At 52.8% G+C, this 12,240-nt stretch overlaps 1 protein-coding gene across 1 annotated transcript in view; it reads left to right on the forward strand.

The window, feature by feature from the left end:
* Nucleotides 1-12,240, forward strand: part of ACAD9 (acyl-CoA dehydrogenase family member 9) — a 40,683-nt gene that overhangs the window by 19,923 nt on the left and 8,520 nt on the right. Inside the window, exons 4-9 of the mRNA XM_045990742.1 lie at nucleotides 3,486-3,592; nucleotides 4,674-4,774; nucleotides 5,598-5,676; nucleotides 6,498-6,672; nucleotides 8,862-8,935; nucleotides 11,721-11,796. Coding sequence (XP_045846698.1) covers nucleotides 3,486-3,592; nucleotides 4,674-4,774; nucleotides 5,598-5,676; nucleotides 6,498-6,672; nucleotides 8,862-8,935; nucleotides 11,721-11,796 — 612 coding nt within the window. The remainder of the gene's footprint in view (nucleotides 1-3,485; nucleotides 3,593-4,673; nucleotides 4,775-5,597; nucleotides 5,677-6,497; nucleotides 6,673-8,861; nucleotides 8,936-11,720; nucleotides 11,797-12,240) is intronic.

Genomic DNA, 12,240 nt, shown 5'->3' on the forward strand with positions numbered 1-12,240 from the left:
CAGTTTGGCTCTTAAGAAAGCACTCCGTGTTTGGGAAGGGTGGCCTTTAAATGCAGTATGTCCAGGATCAGACTTTAAAACCACTGGAATTAATAAAAGCACCCTCCACGGACCAAAGCTGGGGTGGCGGGCAGGTGAGTGTGGACTGAGAGACCTAGGAACAGGAAGAAATGTCGGGGCCTGTACTTGGTTCACTTGGTGTGGATCAGGGCCACTGCAGGATGTTTGCGCTCTCCAGGTCCGTGTGGGCCGCGGGGAAGGGGGTGTGTAAAACCTCAAAGCCACATTAACCAATTTCAGTGTCATCTGCACTGTGAAGCCCTTTGGTCTCTCCACAGAGGAATTGCCCCAGACCTACAAGCCTTTTTTGTTGGAGGGATGACTGTGGGCTGAGAGCTCAGGTGTCAGGGTCTGCCAGTCTGCTTCTGTCCTGGTGCAGAGGAAGAAGGCGCATGGCTATAGGACACGGGGCATTGATCACTGAGAACATTCAAACCGGGCCGGTTGTGTTCTGGACTGTCCCTGTAATTCCTGGATCATTGTAGTGATATTTTCAACCCCCAGATGAAAGACCCACCCTTTCTCCCCAGGATCCCAGCGTGATTCCGCCTTCTTAGATTTGGCCAATCACTACCACTTTCTCTCTCTCTCATGCCTAATCTAAAATTGGTCATCGAAATTCTGTAGGGATTAAGGGGACAACAAGAAGTGGGGCAGGGGGTTAGGGAGGCAAGGAACAGAGCCTGTGGCACAGGGGCAGAATACAGACACACACACACACACACCATTTAATTTTACCTCTTTGTCCCCTTTGACATAAAAGTGTGGCTCTGGGCTCCACACAGCCTGTACGCCGCACCCATTGCTCTGGGAGCCCTCTGCCTGAGCCTTCTCTGGAGCCGTTTTCCCCTTTGATCAGCTAGGAGTCCGGTTTAGGGGAAGCAGCTGTTGATGCTGCTTTAAAGGTTTGGGGCTTATTTCTTGTCTTTGAGGTGGTTATTTGGACATTTAATATTTGGGGCATTTTTCCAGCCAGGTTGTGAGTTAGGTTTTACAGAGCAAGACACACAAGACAGGAGTTTTTCTTGACGTTCTGTCTCTGCCTGACTTGTCTCCAGAGACTAAAGTTAGGCCTGTGTCGTTCTTCTCCCACCTCAGCAGCCAGGCCTGGGGGACCCTCGACGTCTGTAGAGTAAGTTCCCATTGGTACCCTACCTGGAGCCGGTCCTGGCTGAGATCGAGTGTGAACATTTAGGACCCACTAGTGCAGGCCTGATCTGATTCGGAGGCATAACAACACTGCCCTCTCTGCAAGAGGACACGAAACTGTCCATGCTGCCGCCTCCCTTCCTGGCAGAACATAGCAACTCGAGCCTCCGTGGAGGCAGCTATGTGTGCTGCGTTTCCTTGCCCCAGTCTGCAGCCTCCACGTGCAGCAGGGGAGACTGAGCTCTGCCCGGACAGCAGAGGCTTGTCAGCGTCCTAGCTCACAAGGCACAGGGCAGTCCTCTGCCCTAGTGTGTAGTCCTCGGTAAATATGGGAACAGGGTGAAGGTGGGGGTGGAGCCAGAGAACCGTGGTGGGTCTGTCAGCTAAAAAAAAAAAAAAAATGACTAAGTGCTTGGAGAAAACAGAAGTGGTAGAAGAGAACCTCTAGACATAGCCAGGTTAGTGATAATATATATTTCCCCTTCAGAAGCGTTTTTAAATTGCCTCTTGATTGGTGAAAGTACTTAATTTGATCTGTGAACACTTCATGTCTGTTTGGGATGTACGTTTCTCCATCTGTGTGTGCTTTGTGCCGGCACGTGTGGGTGGTGTGTGTGTTGGCATGCGATGGTGTGACTCTGCACCCTTTATTCTTGTTTTCTGTCCTACTCACTGGTAAGAAAATGTTCTTTCTTTCCTGAGATGAGTTTGGGGCTTTTCGCTTTTTTTCTTTTTTTTTTTTTTAATCTTTTCTTGGGAAATTAAGACAACGGCAACTTTATGTTTGTGCCCCAAAGTTTTAGGGGAAATGTTCCCATTCTGGAGCATTCTAAAGACTGGCTGGAAATGATACCATCTTGGAAAATGGAGACCCTTTTGGCAAGCCAGCGTGGGTTTTTCTCCCCCAGTTCCCTGTGCACTGCGCAATGTGTGATTCCTTCCTCAGCCTCTCCCCAGCCAGCAGTCTCCACCTACTTGTCATCTGTCCCCATGTGATTGCTATTCTTCCATGATTGCAGTGATACCTGTGTTAGTGGAAAAGCACCAGAAGGGGCGCCTGGGTGGCTCAGTGGGTTAAGCCTCTGCCTTCGGCTCAGGTCATGGTCTCAGGGTCCTGGGATCGAGCCCCACGTCAGGCTGTCTGCTCAGTGGAGAACCTGCTTCTCCCCTCTCTCTCTGCCTGCTTCTCTTCCTATTTGTGATCCCTCTCTCTGTGTCAAATAAATAAAATCTTTAAAAAAAAAAAAGCATCAGAAGGTTTTGGCTTTTTTTTTTAAACAGTACTGTGTTCCTCAGGACATGAAATGGGTAAGACTGAAAGTGTTTTGTGTCACACTTCTGTGTAACAGCATGGGTGGGGATGGAATACCGAGGAGCCCTGGCCTTCCCCCGGTGTGGAGCCTGGGGGACTACACGTCGGGAAGGGCCACCCTTCCCTTTATGTGTGAGTGGCACCCTCTGCAGGCAGCCTGTGCGGTGGCTCCAGGGGTAGCACCCCCACCCAAATTCAGGGCCCAGCTCTGCTCCTGTTGGCCAGGTGACCCTGGGCCCCCATCTATCATTTTTAAGATACACAGAGGCCACCCAGCTCCCTTTAGAAGTTGAAGATAAAAGCAAAATACATCAGCTCAGTGGAGTGTTGTCTTTTTTTTTAAATCTTTGTCTTCTTTGTAGAAGAGTGATTTCTATCCAGGTTGATTTACCTCCCCAGGCAATGTTTGGCAGTGTCTAGAGACGTTCTCGGCGGTCAGACCCTGGGGAAAAGGGGACTACTGGCACCTTGTGGGCAGAGGCCAACCATTCTGCCAAATGTCCTGTAGTGCGGTGGACAGTTTCCACAGCGAGGCGTAATCCATCCCAGAGTGTCAGAGTGCGGAGGCAGAGAAAATCTGTCCTAGAGCTCACCGGATACAGGGAAAGGGTTGCAGGACAGCTGCCGGGTTTATAAAGATCTGCATGTGGGACAGAAGACACAGCATTTTAAATGATTTAATGCGTGTGAAGGTATGCTGTTTGTGTTAAATGTTACATTTTTATGCTAAAAACATACATAGCTACATATGCTTATATGCTTAGAAAATAATCTGAAAGGATATACTCAGAAATGCTCTGATAAGTTTATGGGTAATTTTTATTTTCTTTGGGCCTTTCTGTACTGGATTTCTTAAAATGGTGACATGGTCTTTATAAGCAAAAAGAGCAGTCAAGCCCTTTGCCTTTAATAGGAGGAATTTGGGTCTGGGCCACAAATACAGCTAAGTCTGTTTCTTCTCCAGGTGGCCTGGGCCTCTCCAACACTATGTACGCCCGTCTAGGAGAAATCGTCGGCCTGGATGCATCGATTGCTGTGACCCTGGCGGCACACCAGGCTATTGGCCTCAAGGTCAAGTGTCTAGGGTTTCCTTCTGATGCTTTGTGAAGGTCTGGAGTCATGTTGGGGGTGTGGAGGCAGGAGGCTTGCTCACTTTGACCAGGAAGTGACTTGGGCTTGCGGTCTCAGGGTCTTGAGAGGGTGCCCTGCAGCACTCCCCTGTGATCTTCCTCTCTGCAGCCACACTGGATGATGCTGGGTCCCCACACACTATCAAGGTTGCTTTGATCATACTGTCCCTTCCCTTGGAATCCTCCTCCCTTCTCCATCACCCTTGACCCATCCTTTGAGGCCCGCACTGGATGCCACTATGTCCGAGGAGCCTGTCTTCACCTCACTGCTGAATGCAAATCTCTCCTGCTGAGCTAAGAACTCAGGGGCCAGAGCATGTCCTCCCTGCTGTTTGTACATGTGTCTTCCTTACCCTGGGCTTGGAGCATTTTAAGCCAGGACCACGGTCACACAGCTTTTCATGACTGGCCGGCTACTGAGGCTGTCTCTGCTCCCTGTAGAAAGTGAAAGGAGCCGAGAGAACGGTGTGCTTGCCCCCCGACCAACCCTGACAGTGCTTGTGCTCCGAGCAGTCACCTGGTAGAAAGAGCACACTTCTCCCCATGCTACTGACTGAGAAAGGGTGGGACAGTTCTGACGCTGCCCGCACACCTTCTTTCTGCCAGGCGGGGCCCTGGCATGCCTGTGTCTTCACACGTTATCATCCAGACACCCCTTCGGTGGGTAGCATTACCCCCAGTGTGGAGCTGAGAGGATGGAGGCTCAGAGGAGGGACATCTCTGGCCCAAGGCCACCCAGCCTGGACTGCAGTGATGCTGGTCCCAGAGTCTGACCCAAAGCCATGCTGGTGCTCCGGGCCCAGGCCCCGCCGAGGGTGCACTTTGGGGTGGCTTCTCGGCAGCCTGCCACCGCCTGCTCGTCAGCTGTCTCCCCTTCCCCACCTGGAGGAAGCTGGCTCTGGGCTCAGGGTATTTCGTTTTGCAGGAGTTGTTTTCTCCAGAAAGGGCCGTGTTCTGCAAGCATGTGGCACACGTCTGTCCTTCCCCACAGCTGATAGCAGCCTTGTGTGTGTTTGGTTTAGGGGATCATCTTGGCCGGCAACAAGGAGCAGAAGGCCAAGTACCTGCCCAGACTGGCATCGGGGGAGCATATCGCCGCCTTCTGTCTGACAGAGCCAAGCAGGTGTGCCCCCAGCAAGAGGTGCTGCCTGGCGGCCTCCCGCGGCATCTTCCGGGTGCCCTGGGATGAGGGCTGTGGGTTTTGGTGAATCGGTGGTGGCTCTTCCAGATCATCGACTCAGCAGCTTTTCTTGCAGTTCTCTTATGTTTGCCTTCCTTGTCTGTCCCAGTGAGACTTACGAATGAGACGGCATACCTGGCAGCACCCGTCGGGTCCTTGTTCCGCGGGCTGCAGCGCGCCTCACGTAGGATACGGCTTTCGGCCTTCTAAGTAACTTTGCAAGTGTGTCGGGCAGGCGGCACTATCCCCACTGAACAGGTTAGGAACCGAGGTTCAGTGAGGTGGTGTCGTCAGCCCAGGGTCACACAGGCCACCGAGGACTCAGGACTTCGACTGCTGAGTCCGTTACTTGGACCACACTCCATCCCGCTTCCCCTCACTTGGGAACCGGGGGTGCCCTGCCCTTCTCCTCATGGGAGCGCAGATGAGCCCGTTGTGCGCACACATGCCCACATTCCAGATGAAGGCCAGGTCGTTTGCGCTGCCGCTCTTCCGTGTGAAGAAGCAGGGTGGCCAAGTCCAGCCTGCTGCCTGTCTCTGTAAGTGAGGTTTTGCTGGAGCGTGCCCTCCGGCCACAGTGGCAGAGACGAGCCGGGGGAACAGACACCCTGTAGCCTGCAGAGCTGGAAACGTTTATCATCCAGCCCTTTATTACGAGTTCCCCAGTGCCCGTGTTAAAGTAACGAGACCCTCCATTCGCCGGCCCCCAGAACCACTCCTCGTGCCCAGCATCGCGCGTCTCACCGGTGTGTTTCTGTTCCCACAGTGGGAGCGACGCGGCCTCCATCAAGTCCAGGGCGACGCTGAGTGAGGACAAGAAGTACTACATCCTCAACGGCTCCAAGGTAGTGCTCCGCCGCCTGCTCGGGGTCGTGCCCGGCCGTCACCACGCGCCGAGCGCCTCGCACACACTGCGGCGGTGGGGCACGTGCATGCCGAGTCTTGACTGGCTGCTCTTGGGTGCGTGCGGCTCTCTCTTTCTGGAGGAAGAAACTGTGGCTCAGGGAGGTGAAGCGACCTTATTTTAAACCCACGCAGGAGTTTAGTATAACGAGCTTCCTGTCAGCCGGCCCTGGCGTCAGCAGCTCCTAGCCACAAGCCGGCCTGTTGCCTCCGTCAGCCCGGCCGCACCTGCATCGCATCGCTGAGACTTGGAGCGCGGGTCTCCACAAGAGGAAACTTTAAAACCCCCACTCTCACAGTGAGAGATTGATCCTTTCTTTGTCTAATCAGCATTACGCTTTCCCTGGTCATCTCTTTTTTGTTTCCCAACCGTTTGCTTGGATCAAGATCCAGATAAGTTCTGTACATTCAGTTTGTTGAGAAGTCTCTTTATCTTTCTCCCCCCACCACCGCCCTTTCTTCTTCCCCTCTCCTCCTCCCTGCCTGCTCTGCTTTCTTGAGGAACCCCAGCTGCTTGGTTCTAGAGCCTGAGCTGTCTCATTACCATTGGCTTCCCTTTTGTGTGCAGACACACATACACAGCCACCTGTGCCTCTTGGGGAAATCTGGGGAGACTGGGGTGAACCCGTGTGTCCACACAGGCTTGACTTCCCAGAGCCGGGAGCTTTAAGTTTGACAAAGGGTGTCTGTGACAGAGCAAAGCTGAGAGGTGGTGCGTGACTGTTTGGTTTTTCTCCAAAGCCCTTTGCCTTTCTTCCCTCAGGTCTGGATCACCAATGGAGGACTTGCCAATATTTTTACTGTGTTTGCAAAGACGGAGGTGGTTGATTCTGACAGCTCAGTAAAAGACAAAATCACAGCCTTCATAGTAGAGAGAGACTTTGGTGGAGTCACTCATGGGAAACCTGAGGATAAGTTAGGCATACGGGGCTCCAACAGTAAGTAGCCTGCGTGCGCGTGCGTGCGTGTGCGTGCCTGCGGTGTGGCCCCATCCAAATTCAAGATAAAATGAGATGTAAATAGTTTTGGTTCCACATAAGCATATCAGCAAAATCCCATTGGGAATGCCACAGTGACTCCGTGGCAGTGCCGAGGAGCTCCCTGAAGCTAATTGATTCTTTTAATACATGTTGCACATGCCCCTCTCTGTGGGGGGGCTCTGGTGATCTCCCCGGGAGCACTTTGTCCTGTGAGGGAGGCTGTAATGGACACCAAGGAGGCAGAGGGGTATCCTAGGTAAACATTCTACTGTAGGACACCCCATCTTTCCTGCCTGGAAGCTCCTCCCTGTCGCCCTCCTGGGTACCCACCTGGGCCCGCCTGCACCCCCTAGGCAGCACTTGGTGTCCTGTACGTGGCTAGTGTCCTGTACGTGGCTCCCAACCCAACCAGCACTGCCAGGGAGTCCTCATGAGACTGCCTCCTGGGGCTCCTCGTTCGGATCATGGCATATCTGTGCTGCAGAGGACTACAGGCGGCCCCTCCAGACCCACTTCTGTCTGCACCCTCTTTGGGGATCCTGGGTTCTGGGTGGCAGTATTTGCCCTGCAGTCTGGCTTGGCGGGGTCTGAGGGCCCTGAGCTCTGGCCTGGCTCTGCTGCCTAGAGATTCCGTGACCTCACACCAGCTCATTTGCTTTCCTGTGCTTCCGTTTCCTGCCCTAACAGAAAGGGGTGATAAAAGAACGCATGTGGTGAGGTGACGGGAAGGGAGTGTTACGACGTCTGTCGTGGCAGGTGTTACCTACCACCACACTCGTGCTGCCTATTGAGACTTACCCTGAACCTTCCAGCAGAGGAAGGAGTGTGCTTAGAGGCCCAAGCTACAGAGCTTGAGGTGCCAGTGGGGAAAAGGTGGTCAGAGTTGATCCTGGTGAGGGAGAGAGCAAGGCGGCAGCCTGCACCACTGCTGGGCTGCCGTCCACACTGAAGTCGGGGTGGCTGGTGCCCCTGGAATCATGCAGTGGCCCCACAGGAGTGGATCGGGTGGCCCAGGGTGAGGTCAGAGTGGGAGGCAGTGTCCTTCCCACCCTCAGCAGCCTGCGAAGGAGTTGGAGCCCCTGGGACAAGGGCCTGGCCCCATAGCCTGTATGTTACAAATCGGACCAGCAGTCAGAGATGATTTCATTGTATTTCACAACCAAGCCGTTGGAATAGTAGAATAAAGTCAGCAGACCTGGTTGCTTGCTGTTTGGCTCTTCTTGAGCCGTGACTTTGTCCCGAGTCTCCCTTTCTTTCTGGTGTTAAGTTGCGGGGTGCCGCAGTGTGCATGTGACCGTGCGACAACTGGTGCAGAAGCCCCTGTTCCTCCCACGTCTGTACTCACTGCTGCCACGCTTTCCCCTCTCTGCCTGCCTCCACACCAGGCGCGTCCTCACTTTGGGCTCTGTCCTCATCCCCCTGTCTGAGAAGCCACCCCAGCGCTCAACTGCCAGTGAGCCTTTCTCTCTTGCAGCCCGTGGGTGCTGGGCAGCCTGCCCCGGGCTGTGGGAGGGGTCCTGATCTGCCTTGTAGGTACGTGCTGGGGCTTGTTCTCATAGTGGATCACAGGAGCCCCTGGTGGGCCAAGCCGGACCGTGCCTGCACAGGGAAGGCAGGGGCTCCAGCTGGGTGGGCTTCGTGTTCTGGCGACAGCTGGCAGGGCAAGACAGGGAAAGGCCGTCCGCTTCCACAAGCCACAGTGCAGGCTGCAGGTGCATCGGAGTTAAGTGGGACCTGTGCTCCCAGTGCTCCCATCGAGTCCAGGCACCTTTGAAGGGCTGCGCCATCCACTTCCGTGGTTCCGCCTCTGGTTCGTGCACCTCCTCCAAACTTCTGCTGAGTGTCACCTTAGAAAAGCCTGATGAAGGTCCTTAACAAAAATGTTGTCATTTACTCCCTCTCCAACTTCTGATTCTGTCACTGCTCTCTATTTATTTCAACCTGTAGTACTTAGAGCTTCGTCGTGTCCCTAGCGAAGCTGGGGCTCCACGTGGACAGGAACCTTGTCTTTCTTGTACTTTCTACTGTTCTTTCAGTAGCTGGAGAATGAATAAGTGAAGGAATGAATGAATTACATTTCATGCCTATGCGTCCAGTGCGAGTGCTCTGCGTTCATCAGGTAAGGCCTTCAATTTCTTCTTTTTCAGCTTGCGAGGTGCATTTTGAAAACACCAAGGTGCCCATCGAAAATGTCCTTGGAGAAGTCGGAGGCGGGTTTAAGGTGCGTCATGAGAGCAGCCCCCGTGAGGGCCTGCGGGTTCATGGTGTGGCTTGTTGGCCCCCAGCCCCCGTCCCATCCCTGCTTGTAGCAGACCAGACCAGTGCATGCTTGCCAGGTCACTATGTGTAGTTCTCTGACAGGAAATCAGCAGAATGGAGAAGGTGGCCCCCAGAAGAGGGAGTGTGTCGTTCTGTGAGGCTTCATTTGCCTGAGTAGGGGTAGGATTCCTGTCTCCAGCATGTGGAAGAAAGCAGGCCAGTGGGGACTGACGAAGCTCAGGCTTTCTGAGTGCATAACTCTGACGCCCTGAAGTCCTGAGGCCCTGCCCGAATTTTTTCCTTGGAGTCAGATTTATTATTTTTTAATTAACTTAAAACTCACATCACATAAATGTACACGTGGATGTTATTTAATCATCTTGTTGTACAACCGTCACCATGGTCTAATTCTGGAACATTTTCATCACCCCAGAAAGAAATGCTCTATCTTTTCATTTCCCCTTTCCCAGTCTTTGGCAATTTTTTTTTGGCAGTTTTACTTTCAGTTTCTGTGGATTTACCTGTTTTTAACATTTCATGTAAATGGAATCCACATGCGACCTTTTGTGTCTGGCTTCTTTCAGTTAGTGTAATGTTTGTGAGCTTTTTCCATGTTGTAGCACTTGTCATTCCTTTCTATAGCTGAGTAACATTCCATTGCAGGGACACACCATGTTTGTCCGTTCATAAGCTCATGGGCATTTGGACCGTTTCCACATTGGGACTGTTATCAGTAATGCTGCCATGAACATTCATACACAAGTCTTCATGTGAACGGTTGTTTTCAGTTCTTTTGGGTGATACATACCTAGAAGGAGCGTTGCTGGGTCATATGGTGGCTGTATGTTTTTTTGAGGACTGCCAGACGCGGCTGCACCACGTTACGTGAAGGAATGAATGAAGTGTACACTCCAGCAGGAATGTAGGAGGGTCCAGTTTCTCCACACCTCACCAGTACTTGTTACTGGACATTTGAATTTTATTTTTATTTTTTTTCTTAAGATTTTATTTATTTATTAGAGATCACAAGTAGGCAGAGAGGCAGGTTAGGGGGGAGGGGACGACAAGCAGGCTGCCTGCTGAGCAGAGAGCCCGATGCAGCCTCGATCCCAGGACCCTGAGATCACGACCTGAGCCAAAGGCAGAGGCTTTAACCCACTGAGCCACCCAGGTGCCCCAAAACAATTGTTTTAATATGCAAAAGAAAATAGATTGCCAAAGCTCTTTCTCTGTTATGAGTAGGATTGCTTGCCCGTTGGCCTTACTGCTAAAAAGTGAGTGATTCCGGAGACCGACCAGAGGCCAGGTGAAGATCACCTGGCTGAAGTGGGAGAAAAGGAAGAGCTGCCTCCGCTGGGTAGTCAGAGGTTTAATTGGTAGTCAGACCTTGGAGGCGTGGAGGCTGTCGGTGAACTGGCAGGCAGGGGCTGTTGGAAGTGTGGATTGTGTCTCACTTTTGGCAAAGTGGGGTGTAGAATGCTGTTGTAGAGATGCCAGGAGACGTCCGCGGGAGGGAAGCTGGTAAAGCAGGCAGGTGCCGCATAGACGGGAGGAAAGGCCCCACGGTTAAGGAGGAGGATTGGTAGTTGAGCTCAGGAGCCCCTCTTAAAAAAGGGTGAGATCTGTTTGATCCTCTGGGAAATGCGATCTAGTCTCAAATCCTTTTTTCTTTCAAAATTTTCTTTTTTTTTTTTTTAATGAGGGTAAGAAGAAATTCTTGAAGGGGTTGTGAAATGGATTTCTTTCTTAAAACCATGAGCCAGCTTTTGGAAGCCCATGTGGGCAGAGGGGATGAGGTGGGAGAATTCACTTGCTCCTCATAGTCCTGGCAGGTCCCGAGACCAATGCACACCTGTGGCCGGAGACACAGGCAGTCTGAGGTCAAGGCACGGCCCCCAGAGGAGGCAGAGCAGCATCTGGGTGTCACACTGTGGTGGGACGTAACCACGTGCACTCCCCCATCCAGCACCCAGGGCTGGGCCTTGTTCCCCATTCCCGCATGCCCCAGTCCCCTCGGACTCAGCAGGTGGAATCTGCACTCGCCCCTTCCAGTCGTTGGGGAGCAGTTGTTTCCAACCTCATAGCGTCTGCTTTGAGATTCTCCCATTGAGGTTAACAACCAGTCATAAATTCAGAATCAGTCACATGGTTTATCCATCCAAGTCACACATAAGCATTCAGTTAGAAGCAGTAATAAACACTTGGAGTTGAGCTTTTAGGAAAACTCAGAGCCCTTTCTGCCCTCAGCCCTGCTTGTCTTTGAGGCCTCCTAGTTGGGCATCACAGGTGTGGTTGGGGCTTGGCAGGTCACTGCTGTCCTTCAGGAGGCTCATGCTGGTGGCAGAGTCTAGGTAGCTTGTAGGGTGTACTCAGCAGGTCTTAGTTTCTGCCCCTCTTCTGAGGACTAAGAATTGACCTGTTCTCTTGGAATAATGCTACCCAGTTCCTTTATCAGAGGGTGACTCCAAGGATGTTTGTGACTGAGTTACCTTGTTGTGATGTGTTGGCCCCACACCCAGCCTGGTGGGGACTGACTGGCAGGACGATTGACTTTCCCAGATGCTGCCACAGAATTCTCTAGAGACTCGCCTTTTGTCCTCAAGAAACCATTTGGTAAAACAGACAAGCAGCGCTGTGAACTGTCACCTGTGGTCTTCCAGGCCCTTTAGGCTTTTCCCAGCACAGCAGGGGTGAGCAGCACACTTAGGGAGTGCGGTCGCAGTGAGCTGCCCCCTCTCTGCCTGCAGGTGGCCATGAACATCCTCAACAGTGGGCGGTTCAGCATGGGCAGCACTGTGGCCGGGATGCTCAAGAAATTGATCGGTAGGTAAGTCAGGGACAGGAACCTTTTTTGCCCCAGTCTTGCCCCTGCAGCCCCCACCCCAGCTTGGACGCTCTGCCGTGTCCTCACACAGCCCACTGCTGGGCCGGGCCTTCGGACGGACAGACAGCCCAGCTGCAGTTTAAGATTCAGACTTTGGTTTAGACCAAAAAATGTGGTCAGTCTGCCCCCAAGTGGTTCATGTGCCTTCTTCACACTCCTGTTTTACTCACAGAGGATCAGGGGGCAGGGGAACGGGCGGTCTGTCAGAGGTCAAGAGGGGTTGCTGCTCTGACCACTAGGAGCAGAGCTGCTTCACAGACACCCGGAGGTGAGCGAGCCCTCGGTGCTGATTCAGGGGAGACTCAGTGGGTGAGGCGTGGAACTCTGGTCTCTCAGCCTCAGGATCTTCCCTGTATGTCTTTGTCAGCATACCTGAAGCCTAG

Source organism: Meles meles, chromosome 20, assembly GCF_922984935.1.
Source record: "Meles meles chromosome 20, mMelMel3.1 paternal haplotype, whole genome shotgun sequence".
Taxonomy (NCBI): domain Eukaryota; kingdom Metazoa; phylum Chordata; class Mammalia; order Carnivora; family Mustelidae; genus Meles; species Meles meles.